Below are 12,263 nucleotides of genomic sequence, written 5' to 3'. Positions count from 1 at the left end.
TGCTAAACAGGCTCTCGATGTGTATTTCCTCTCACGGCAAAGTACGTTCCGACGCAACCGTACATGAGTAGCAAATATACATGTTTTCTTGCATCTTTACATCGACTTTCCCAGGCACCGTCTTCGGTAAGTTCCCTCGCCCAAGCCCCGTCTTTTTATAGATTATCACTTAAAATCACATTTATCTTTCCGCACTTCCGCCAATAGTAAGCGCCGAGCAGTTTTAGCCATTTGATGGCCGTTAGCGTTCCTTTACATTTAACACCCTGTTAAGTATGTAAGCGGGTAGCAACCAGGGCAATCCCTGCTATCTTGCAAGTTTTCAATCGTCACATCGAGCTGGTGCGTTTTGTCCATGGAAGCACCGTCGGTGGTAGCCCAGAAGGTGATGCATTGTTCTTCGTTGTTCGTGCCAAAATATAACTTTGGTTTCCGTCTGCTGTAAGATACATCAGCTGAGCTCTGGTAGCATATCGAATGTGTCGAATGTATGCCAAACGTGAAGCTAGTAGCGACAAGATATACGTAATATCTCCTTCAGATCAAAGCCCCAGTAATACGCCTAAGCAGATCGAAAAAGTCTGCTCGCAAGTCAAAATCATGCAACATTAAATAGCAGCTCCGACAAACGACTTCAGTTTCGACTACGTTACATAGACACCTTACGGGGCCACAAATTCGCTACGCGACCACGGCACATTACTGCAGCCTACCACGGCTCTGCCTACAATCTTCCGCCAAGTACCGTCACACTGCCACCGAATATAGACAGGTCAAAACCACCGTGCACAAAAGGAGTTCACAGGAAGGCAGTAGGCTGGTATATGTACTATGTATCAGCGGCCACGAGCCCATGGTAGAGCTCCGCGATTTCGTTGATCCTAATTCTGACGAGTTGTATCACCAACTGACATTGGAGAGTTGATAGCAACTGCTGCTATCAACTCCCATTCATGCACTGCTGAGCGGTTTACCGGATCATGCTGAGGGTTCAGTCGTCTATTGGTACTTCTTGATGAAGGTCTGGTGGAACTCCTGCATACGGGCCAGCATCTCCTTGAGCAGCGGCGTCTGAGGCAGGATCGTGGTCCTGCCGCGGCAAGAGAAGTGAGGTGATGTCAACTGGAGCTATGAGCCAATTGTATAAGGACTTCATGACTGGACATAAAACGAAAGGCGTACGTAGGTTAGAACAGCTGCTTGCAACTGTAACATTTGTTTGTTGATAAACTGCACCCCGAAATCTATTGTTCCTGGAAGTCCTAACTAAACCTATTCAATAGATCAATCCATCCACTAGGTTTGTCGGCACGCGCCAGCCGCCGTGGCAAGGAGCCAGGTGTTGCCTGTTCTTTACCGAACTATTTTTACGGTTGTTACATAAGCCACTTCACGTGACTCCCAAGCATGACCTTTGCCAACGCTAAGTGTTTTTACAGCCAACCCCGACTGGCTGACACCGGGAGCCCGCTTTTGCGTCGATAAAACACAAAAGCAGGCTCCGATAGCCAATTGTGAATTCACCCAAGCACGTGATTTAATAACCGCCGTTTTAAATCCGAAAGTCACAATGATTGAACTCTTCAAAACGAGACACAGGTATAAATGCGCATACGCCAACGTTGTACAAACGCACACCTTGCCACAAGCGCTCCCCATTTACATTTACAAATCCTGCATAACAAGTCATCGTGTGATAAGCAGCACCGGTCCTATCCCGTCTAGCGTACCTGAAGTGGTAAGTGCCGGGCCGCTGGCCGAACCCGGAGCCGGGCACCACACAGATGCCCGTGTTCTCCAGCAGCTGGAAGGCATAGAACACGTCCGGTGCCTGGCCCGCAGCCTTGGCCGCCTCGATGGCCTTCTCCGGTAGCTCCAGCTGTTGGGAGAGAGATACATCAGTGAGCTGGCGCATGCGATATACATACATTGCCAAGTGATAAGGATGAGATCGTCGCTCTAAATATCTACAAATACACGTTGATACTGATTGACAATTAGGATACGGGGAAGCTAGGGAGATCGGTGACTGGCAGACGATCTATGAGGAGAATAAGACATGTGAATATAGTGTGACACCGATGACTCATTTATACGATTACAAACGACCACCCGTGACTAACACCACAACCCATACAAAGATAAGCGTCTTCGTCAAACACTCAAATAATTTAGACGTCTTCAATCATCACACAGAAAGTTTAACTACCAGCACAAAGCCGACTGATCAGCTAACACTGAAGCTATCAGCGTTTTCCCGGCCATCTCTCTCACCTGCGGGAAGGCGTACATGGCGCCCTGCACCTGGTTGCACTTGAAGCCCTCCATGGAGTTGAACGTCTCGGCGATGAGGGCGGCGCGCTCCTTGAGCGAGCTGAGCACGGCGTCTCGCTCCTGGCTGTAGAGCTCGTAGCTGGGGTCGCCGGGCTTAGGCGGGTTCACCACGCAGTCCATCACCGCCTGACGGACACCGGGCGGCGAGAGATGGTTAGAGTAAGATCGTTTCCACAGGACGGAACGTAGGGGTCTATACTTTAAAATCTCGTGGGCCTGTGTGCATACTGCATATGCTAGTTGAGGGAGGTTCCTCTAACAGATAACAAGTACCTAACGCAAGTATATTTATTTAAGAAGAAAGATGAATGCAGGGTAAAATGCAACAAATCCCATGACAAAAACCACAGGACTGTGTCATACTTTCAGAGCTTCCCTGGATTTCGGTCTTTAAATCCCTACAGCTCAAGCGTCCATTGAACGGTATCCAAACCTAGCCATCGTGCTTCCATAACATAATGAACAAAAATCAGGGTTAAGGAAATTGCGACATTTAAAGTACACAGCGCATACTAGCCCCGCTCCCTGCCCGCGGCGTCATAGCGTAACAGTCTAAGTCACTCGTTACCTGTCCGTGAACGGTGGAGCAGAGTTTGGCCGAGATCATCTTGAACAGCATGGCCTTCACCTTGGGGTCGAAGTTGAGCAGCTCGCAGTAGCCGCCGCGCAGACCGCACTCGCCCATGTAGCCTGTAACATGGAAACAATATGGACATCCGTCACATGTTCAGCGATCTAATCAGTAATCAGCCTCAGGGCATACTCGTGCCCTGAGAGTACGAACTCCAAAAGAATCAGAGAACATGTTAATCACTCACTTGTTCCCGTTCTCAGAAGTTCAACGAAAAGAAGCTGCCACCCTGGCGTTTCTTCAAAGGTGATTCACAATTATCCCAACCACGATCCCAACATATTCCAATCGCTGTGCTGATTAGGGTTTAGGGCTCTGCCAAAACACTACCATATCGCCCGCGGTTCTGATTTCAAAATGCCGCATTGCACCACCTCGTCCTTCGTGCCGACCGTCAGCCATTTGCCTCACCCTTGGAGCAGGACATGAACGAGGCCATCTCCATAGTGTTGTACGGCTCTCCCATCTCGGAGATGACCTTCTTGAACGAGTGGAACTCCCGGTCGGCAGCGTACACGTTGTGCTGGTACACCTAGCAGCGGCGGGTGGGGAGAGGGTTGTGGGTCAGAAATCCCTCGGCACACATGGGTGGGGGGGGGGGGGGCGTATGTATCTTTTTGTCGCATGACGATGCTGAATAAACAATAATAATAATAATAATAATAATATTACCGGCAACTGATAATCTCATGGCGACTGCTAATCTCACAAGAGTAACAATAAAACATAACATCGTAGTTCGAAGGGCGGATTAGCAAGCAGACGGGGTTTCAGAAAAAAGTCCATATAAACAAGTGACACAATCGATGCCTTTACAAACTGGGCTCCGTAATTGCCTATGATTCACCTATTCGCACTGAGCATGTTTTTAGCCAATGTTCACGACATTGTTTTCAGCCAATGTTTAGCCAATGTTCGCAGTCATGACGACGACTGAAGGCTGTGGCCTCTCAATTTATTCATAGGTCTGAGTTCTTCTATGAATCTACCACGAACCACTCGCCTTACCTCATCAGCCATAATGATGAGCCGGTTCTCGAAGGCGAACTTGATGATGTCCTCGATGTTCTGTCGGGTCAGTACGGAGCCGGTCGGGTTGCCCGGGTTGATCACCACCAGCAGACGGGGAATGCAGGTGGAGCGGGACTCCTCCAGGGCGCGGGCCAGCTCGGGGATGTCCAGAGCCCAGGCCCGCGGCTCGTCGAGGTAGTAGTTGATCTGGAATGCAGTGGAGAAGATAGGGTACAGTTAGGGTGTTTGGGTTGATGGTTTCTGCTATGATATACGTGGAGAAAGAGTAAAAATAAGCGGATAGCGAAGAAACGCTCGTAATTTATAGTTGTGCGGCCATACACGCCCAGCTTGATCACTAGGTATTTCCGCTTTGATTCCTTGGCCACAAGCCCCTGATCCTGCGATCACATATCAGGACACGTCTTGTGACAACCTAGTATTCTGCATAGACGACGATCACCCAGTTTCCATGTGGTACAAGATCCCTACCCTATCTCCCTCCGCACGGCCCGATCCGATCCCGCCACTCACCTGGTGCATGCCGAACTCTGCCACGGTGGCCGAGTAGAGCGGGTACTGCGGGATGGGCACCATCACTCCCACCGGCTTACCGTCCACAGGACGGTTCAGCAGCTCCATCACAGACTGGCGGCAGAGACGGGAGACACTCTCAGTCAGTGACGAACAGCGTGGGGACGATGGGGAAGAGCTTCACAGGTCGTCAGCGACGTAATTCAACAGGTTGGTGGAAAAGTAAGTCTTAGACTGTGTAAGTAAGTAAGTCTTCGCTCACACCCCGTATAACAGATTATTAATTGCCGTCCGGCCTCGAATTGCCGTCAGTAGCATAAATGAATCTACAAGTTTCTCACGGCATTTCAAAGCCCGATGGCAACATTTCTGCCGTCCTGGGTGTGAGCAAACACAACCTGGGAGCCTAGGATCCCCACTGTCTGACAATGCTCTTGCCAATCCGTTCAGTACCTTGATGGCCTCCGAGGCGCCACCGGAGAGGATGACGTTATTGTAGTCGCACTTGATGCCGCCGTCCCTGTCCTCGATGTACTTGGCGACGTGCCGGCGGATTACTTCGACACCCACCGACTCGCTGTAGGCGCCCAGACTGCCGCCGCCACAGCCTGGCAACGGAACACAGCGCGGCAAATTAATGTGGGATTTAATGAATGATTGAGTGATTGGGTAAAACGTGTGTCAACGACGAAATGCATCATCCGTTTGCTCTTCCCTCTCATTCTTCGCTCTATACCTGTTTTCCCAGTGCTCACTCTCGCTTAGTTAATGCGTGCTCGCCGCGCACCGTGTTGCAGTAGCGTGCGTGCCGCTTGAGCCAGGTTTAACTTCAAAGTTATTTCTAATTCTGTATTTTGATTTGCTTTTTGACATACGACTTTCTTACTCTCCGTACCCGCAGCCGCTAATCTAGGTCGCAGCGGGCAGTCTCACTCTCTGCACAACTTCACGTTGGCGCCCCGACGTGCGCCAGCGTATTGTGGCGGATATCGTGACGAATATAATGACGGATATCGTGCTACACACACGATTCCGACGGCGCCCCGTTTGTGCGACGATGTCCGCCTCGGCAGACGGCAGTTGTGACCCAGTGACATCATCGTTCAAAATGGTTTTAGTTTGGGATATCATCCCGATAAAAATGACATTGTTTTTTTTTAGAACAAACTGCAATCCACAAACACCTAATTGTTGAAATTTATCAGCCCAAAGAAGACAATATGTCTCCAGCCTGGCTGAAGGAGACAATACTGATCTCTCATGCTTGGGGTATGATAGTAAGAGTCCAAACAGTAATTGCCATCACTCCTGAAATGGGTGCTGGCTCAGAACACTTGCCTCCCAGAATGGTGCGGGCATGCTCTTTGGTGTCCTCTGGGAAGTCGGGTGATTTCATCAGCTCAGGGTACACACAGAGAGCCGTCACCTGCAAATAGACAAGGTCACACATGGGCTGTCAACTTACATATCTATAAATGTCTTGTGAATGTCATACTTAAGCACGTGCATTTGAATCAGAAACAGCCTGGGAAAAACAGTCATCTCTGATGGAAATGTAGCAAAGAAACTCAGCAGCTTTTCCAGTTCCAGGCTCTAGCCATCCGTGACAAACTTCAATTTATCACTTGCCTGTCTGATGAATGTGATGTACTTTTGTCCCATTGCATGGGCATCTCCAATGTTGGCCCTGATGACACTGGTGAAGGGCTTCTTCTCTCCCTGAAATCACAAAAGTGTTGTTGGTAACAATATTTAGGGCTTCACTAGTAAACAATATAGCAGTTGAAATTACAAATGAAAGCAGATTTGCCAGTTACAACTAGATAAGTCTTAAATTGCCAAATAAATGAAAAATAATTTAAATGCACTTTTCGTACATCCTTACATATTAATAGCGACGCAGGGAGACCGTTCAGATTTACACGAGATTTTTGTGATGAGATGGAACCATTCTAACAATAATGCTATCAATAATGATTAAAATAAACCTGCACAATCATAAGACATAAACAACCATGTTTTCAGATCCAACAATCACATAAAAATACAGTAATAATCCATGACCTTCACAAGGTCAAGAGCTGCAACATGAGCATAGGCATATTCCCATCCAATCATTAGCTTACCTTTGCCAACTCCTTTGCTATTTCACCAGCCCTGATGACCAAAGGCCCTCTGACAGCATATTCCAATTTGATTACATTCTTGTTAACATCATCTAAGCTGCAGAATGGTCCCGCCGCCATCGTTCCGGTTGCAAAGCTCCGGCACCCTGACCACCGACGAGTGAGACCGACGGTCGCCGATTCGCGGCTGAGCCGTGCTCCGAGACGACCGCCGCACGCGATTGTGTGCCTTATCGACATCGGGAGCGGAATGCGCAATCGATGTGCCGCGCTTTGAGGCGATTTCAAACAGCCGGATAAGACAAAACCCGTGCAATACGATACGTATTTTAAAGAGCACTTTATAAGTATCCAGATATTGGGTATATAACCAAATAATTTCCAGCGAGATGACAAGAAATGACCCCAACAAGCGGAGAGGCCTACAACAGACAGAAAAGAAAAAAGGCAAGGCCGTATAAGGAAAAAAGGGGCGGCAAATAAATGCCGCATCTTATGTAAACAAAAAGGGGCAGAGATTAGTACGCGGCTGCTAATTTGATTTATCGCTCAAATGCAACAGATAAAGATCGATTGACTGAATCTCCATTGCAATTCGTATATCTCTGCTAAGTCAATATGTTCCTTCCAATGCTATGGAACTTTTTTTTATGTAAATTTACTAAAATTAAACCATTTCATCATTTTGACAGTTCTCCTTTGCTTCCACTCTTCGGTGAAATGCTTTCCCGGCGCAAACACCTCCAAAGAGCACGATCGTATTTACCAGGAGGCAGGAAATTGGGATAATGAATAATCCTTGCTTCAGAAGCCCCGCAAGGAATTAAATACTGCATTTGAGCCAGGAGAAAGACTCTTGACACAAATTCGCTTTGACTCCATGCCATGTATTACGGCTACTTATCACCCAAATTACTGACCGGGTGGACCGGAGTCTTCCACCATCATCATAGGTGCATCCCATTTCCCCGGTCAGAGCACTGACCGGTCCACTCAACCTATTCATGCGACCGCGGAGCGATCTATATTCGTCCTGGCAACAGCCCCGACGCCCGCTTCTCCGCTGCTATTCGGTGATCGACCGACTGAAACAAACCGCTGAGTTTCGTCACACTGGACTTCGACCCACAAGCCGGTGATCACACTTCACACCATGACGAAACAGCCAGCCCAGCGTAACTGTTTGTATTCAAAGCACATTGTTCAAATACAATAATGTAGGCGACGGTTACACTCACATGACCAGAAGTTACGCAGCCGTCCGCAGGCGTCACGGGCCGACAGCCGGGGAATTAAGGTCTACCCGCGCTGAGGCGGGCGGCACAGCTGATATGTGACGGAAAACTCGGTGGGGTTTGTGATAACAGCGTTGTACGGTACGTTCTGTAGCGACAGATACAGGAAACATCGAAACGCGGAATGATTGAATGCCCATGCGATAAGCTTTGTAGAAACACATTACAGGCAGCGCACTGCATCGCGCGAGACGCGCTACAAAATCATGGCAAAGCGATCACAAAGCTAAAAATCTGGTCCTCTTTAAACAGCCCGCATTGTGTACGGAATCGGCTGGAACAGCCAGCATTGAGCTCGGAAGCAGGACATTGCTGGTCCCATTCATACCTCAAATAAGCAATCTGGTTACCGGTACAAGCCACGGCTAATCTCCACCAAGCCCGGTAGAGGCTCTACTGGCCTCTCCGCCTCGACTTTGCACGGCTCTACCGACTCTGGCTCCCGTAGAAAGCGGACTAGATACTTCCATAGGCCGGCAGGTTCACCCACTGATTAGCATCGCGTTTCATCATCCCGGAACCGGACTAGAACTCTGTAGCCACTGACAGGACGCGCGCGTACGTCAGAGGCAGAACATCGGGCGGCGGCCGGGAAATACTGCACAGGCGACTGTGGGCCACTCCGCACTGCTAAGCGTACGTGGCTAGGCTGTTGGATGGCAGGGACTGCTGTCATGGTCTCGGTTACTAACTACGCTCCCCAGTCGGCCGACACAACACTACACTCTACCGTCCGTCCACGCTACATATTTGGACTACATGGTCGGCGCCCCGGTACATCCCCCCACACTGGCCATTGATTACCACAGGGCGGTGTGCGGCACACCCGTCCAACTGAGCAAGCAGCACCCACTGGCGCTGGAACGACATAAACCCGACTCACATACATACATACAAACATGCCGCGATATAAGCTTGCATAACGGCGAGGAAGGAATACATGTCTACACGTCGGGCGCTAACATATTGAGGCGAGGCTCACAGAAAAGTCCGCCCGGAACAACGGAGAAGCTCGCTAGTCAATCCTGAACAATGCCACTCGACTTGTCACCCTTCTCAAATGCCATTCCCTTCATTCCACCCCCTGAACTTTCATCCACAACACCGCTGTTTCATCGCTGACACTCTGACTACATTTCATGACCGATCTAAACGTTCTACGGCGGTTCTCCCAAACCAACACGGTCACCAATCTCGACGGAAATGCCCGCTGGAAAGACCTGATATTTGTGTGTGCGGACATATTCTGAAAGGCTGGTTCACACTGACGACTCGCCGGGAGGGGGGCCGAGGGGCGGCTTGGGCGGCGGTTCCTCCTGGGAGGGCGGCAGCGGCTCCGGCAGCAGAGACGACAGGTCCTGTGGACAGGCGACACGGTGCATTACGGCCAGGGACAGGCTGGGGAGTGGACTGGCTACACACGTCTCAACCCACTTCAATGGAGAGGCTCCCTCGATAAATGGTGTGATTAAGGCTGGTTGATACGGGCAGGATACGGTACATAGCGGGTGTGGCCGTTAGCGTTCTTGGCTAACAACAGGGCAGGGATGAGTCATTTCATGCTAGCTATCATGAGATTGTGAGAGATTTGTGAATCAAGCAGCATCCATGAAATACTGCAATCATGACTCTTCACCAGCCAGTTATGTCCACAGTACGCGCTGCCAGCACCAGCCGGGTCACCCTCCCATCAAATTTGTCAGCTCTAACCTGTCCGTCGGGTTCGATGTGCATGGACATCTGGCGGCTCTGTTTGGCCGGCAGCGGAGGCGGCGGCGGTTCAGAGTCCTCGTCCATGGGCGGACCTGCAAAACGCCAGACAAGACAGTGGTAATTGGCGGAAAGCTCACAATGGACGTGCCGTCTACACAACGTCTTGAACATAAATGAATTATAGTTTACGAGATTGTGGTTATATGCCAAACGCGTAGGCCAGGGACGTCTACACACAGTCATATTTCCAAAGGGCAAATTGTATTGCCTGCAACTAGTGTGGCTGCTGTTGTTGAACTGTACTGTACCAATATGGCGGCACCCACCAAGCGAGTCGCGGGAGCTGAGTGTGCTGGTGGAGGGCGAGTGCCGCAGGGAGTAGGTATTGTACCAATATGGCGGCACCTACCGAGCGAGTCGCGGGAACTCAAAGTGCTCGTCGATGGAGAGTGCCGCAGGGAGTACTGTCCACTGCAGGGGCGCGTCAGACGCCGCTCCCTCTCAACCTCCGAGCGCAGCGGACGCGCCGGCCGCAGCTGAAACAAGAGATGACACAACTCAGCTGGATGAGCAAGCAAAACCTGCGCCCAAACACTCAGGACGTCTTGCAATAACACATAAAACGCATGGAAAAAGAAAATGGTTCATGAAAATAAACCCTGCCGACTAAAATGAGGCAACTGATACCATGTAATCCTTTGACCGCAACAAACGGCATACCACATCATGTCACTCGATATAATCAGCCGATGTTACCAACACCAAGTCACCCACACGTCCCAAAAACCTTGACTGCAGCCTCCCTCCCCCAACTGCAAGGACCACGCCCACCCCTCTCCCTTCCCAAAAACCCTCTCCTCCCTTCCCCTCCCCTTCGCCCGGCATCACCCACCTCCTCCGACAGTATGATGGTGGACTCTGAGGTCTGCGACGTGATACTGCCCCGCTTCTGGTCGCGTCGGTCTCGACTGCGCACCGGCGTCGACGCCACGGCGCCCGCCGCCGACAGGTTGCTGGCTTGGCTGTAGAAAATGGTCTTGGAGCGGGGTAGGGACGTGGCGGATTTCTGGGATCTGACGGGGAGAGGGGGGAGTGGGCAGAGGGGCGGGGTGAGGGTGGTGTGAGACAGGCGAACTGAACACAACACGGGCACCAGGTAACGAAACAATAATGCATGATAAAAGGCAAAATAACACAGAAATCAGATCAGTTTACATCACACATGAAAAAGAATGACAGAGGGAAATATATCAATTACAACGCATTCTTTAAAAATAATCGTATGCGCATAAAAAAAAAACACAATTAAAACGTAGCTATTAAATCAAAACAAGTACCAACGGTCCAGCTCAAAGCAAACCAGAAAGAAACAGTAACGCTTCAAATAATAATGTCAATGGTGTCGGTGTGAGCTGTTTACTGCCTTCGCGGTACAAAAAAAAGCAGCATGCAAACAAAGAATGGGGATGACAATTGATAAATAGCAATATTCATTTAGGAACAACGAACTAGGTTGGGTCAGGTAGCATCAGAGGTAGCATCTGAGGTAGGTGCAGCTACGTAGAACCGACTGGCCGTCCGCGGGGGAAGTTTGGGCGGCAGCGGCGGGGGCGGAGGAGGCGGGGGCGGGGGCGGAGGAGGTCGCCGAGGAGACTGCGACTGCCGGCGGGACCTGGCGACGTTGCAAAAAGAAATATGGTGTGATGAGTTAGCATAAGAATATTTGTCAGCAGGAGCAGGGTAGACGGGCATAACGCTGATATACCTGTGTGTCTCTGTTTCAGATGTGTGCCCAGCATTCAATACATTAATACATGATTGAAATGTGCAACTTGCCTATCTATGCTGGGCACACATATCATTACACGTTACAAGAGTAACTCTTAAAGAGAGCATCAACACTGACGAACTTCAGGATGTCGGCCACCAGATGCCCCTTCGAGGACTGCTCATACAGCATCGCCGAAGACACTGACGCCAATGTCGTGGTTCAGCTGCTGAGAATGCACGAGGCCGCCTCACACGCGCGGCCCTCCGTCTCCTTCACGGCCGACAAAGTCCGCCGGCCACAGGTGTCTGCCGCGGGCTCCAGCGAAGAGTGGACTTACTTCCTCAGCAGATGGACTGACTACAAGGAAGCTGTCCATCTCACCGGTTCCGACTGCGTTCTACAACTACTGGAATGCTGCGATGAAGCCCTACGCCGCGACCTGACCAGGGCGTCTGGGGGCAGCCTAGCGACGAAACCCGAGAAAGATGTCTTGGCAGCCATGCGCCGCTTGGCGGTTCGCGAGGAGAACACTATGGTTGCACGTGTCGCGCTGCAAAACATGACCCAAGACACCGATGAATCCATTCGAACCTTCGCCGCCCGTCTGCGAGGCCAGGCTGCGGTGTGCCACTTCACGATCCAGTGTCCCAACAGCGCCTGCGGTAAGGACATATCATACCAAGACGAGGTTATCCGCGACATCATTGCGCGCGGCATCAACGACAGCGACATCCAGCTGGAGCTGCTGGGAAATCAGAACCAGCGTATGTCACTGGAGGAGACTATCAGCTTTATCGAAGCCAAAGAGGCCGGTAAACGTTCAGCTCAGCGTCTTCTCCAGTCACAAG

The 12,263-nt window shown here is 50.5% G+C and overlaps 2 protein-coding genes across 9 annotated transcripts in view; both read right to left on the bottom strand.

Annotated features, from left to right (window-relative positions):
* LOC122378934 (alanine aminotransferase 2-like) lies at nt 1–7,209 on the bottom strand. 2 transcript variants are annotated; one of them, XM_043360634.1, is made up of 11 exons: nt 6,637–7,209; nt 6,140–6,229; nt 5,849–5,936; nt 4,964–5,118; nt 4,511–4,624; nt 3,974–4,183; nt 3,377–3,497; nt 2,903–3,024; nt 2,275–2,460; nt 1,731–1,879; nt 1–1,090 (listed from the first exon to the last, which is right to left on the bottom strand). In XM_043360634.1, exons 1-11 carry the CDS (start codon nt 7,126–7,128, stop codon nt 1,000–1,002), a joined length of 1,818 nt encoding a protein of 605 aa, XP_043216569.1. In that variant the 5' UTR covers nt 7,129–7,209; the 3' UTR covers nt 1–999. The 2 variants fall into 2 exon arrangements, with proteins under 2 accessions (XP_043216569.1, XP_043216571.1); XM_043360636.1 differs by lacking the exons at nt 5,849–5,936; nt 6,140–6,229; nt 6,637–7,209 and having other exon boundaries at nt 4,964–5,134.
* A 597-nt stretch (nt 7,210–7,806) lies between these two features.
* Nucleotides 7,807–12,263, bottom strand: part of LOC122378933 (dedicator of cytokinesis protein 1-like) — a 47,798-nt gene continuing 43,341 nt past the window's right edge. For all 7 annotated transcript variants that reach the window (XM_043360627.1, XM_043360631.1, XM_043360632.1 and 4 more), the window contains 4 exons: nt 10,537–10,717; nt 10,054–10,180; nt 9,642–9,736; nt 7,807–9,289 (listed from right to left, as the gene is read on the bottom strand). In XM_043360627.1, coding sequence (XP_043216562.1) covers nt 9,191–9,289; nt 9,642–9,736; nt 10,054–10,180; nt 10,537–10,717 — 502 coding nt within the window. In that variant the 3' untranslated portion in view covers nt 7,807–9,190. The remainder of the gene's footprint in view (nt 9,290–9,641; nt 9,737–10,053; nt 10,181–10,536; nt 10,718–12,263) is intronic.

The sequence above is a fragment of the Amphibalanus amphitrite genome, unplaced genomic scaffold (assembly GCF_019059575.1).
Source record: "Amphibalanus amphitrite isolate SeventyFive unplaced genomic scaffold, NRLGWU_Aamphi_draft 000068F_arrow, whole genome shotgun sequence".
Classification (NCBI taxonomy): domain Eukaryota; kingdom Metazoa; phylum Arthropoda; class Thecostraca; order Balanomorpha; family Balanidae; genus Amphibalanus; species Amphibalanus amphitrite.
This window is presented reverse-complemented; position numbering and strand designations above follow the sequence as displayed.

Coding starts and splice junctions, on each gene's coding strand:
- LOC122378934 (XM_043360634.1), bottom strand. CDS start 7,128: ATGCGGCATTTATTTGCCGCCCCTTTTTTCCTTATACGGCCTTGCCTT. Junction 4,625..4,963: donor GCGCCTCGGAGGCCATCAAG/GTACTGAACGGA, acceptor CTCTGCCGCCAG/TCTGTGATGGAGCTGCTGAA. Junction 3,498..3,973: donor TCATCATTATGGCTGATGAG/GTAAGGCGAGTG, acceptor CGCCGCTGCTAG/GTGTACCAGCACAACGTGTA.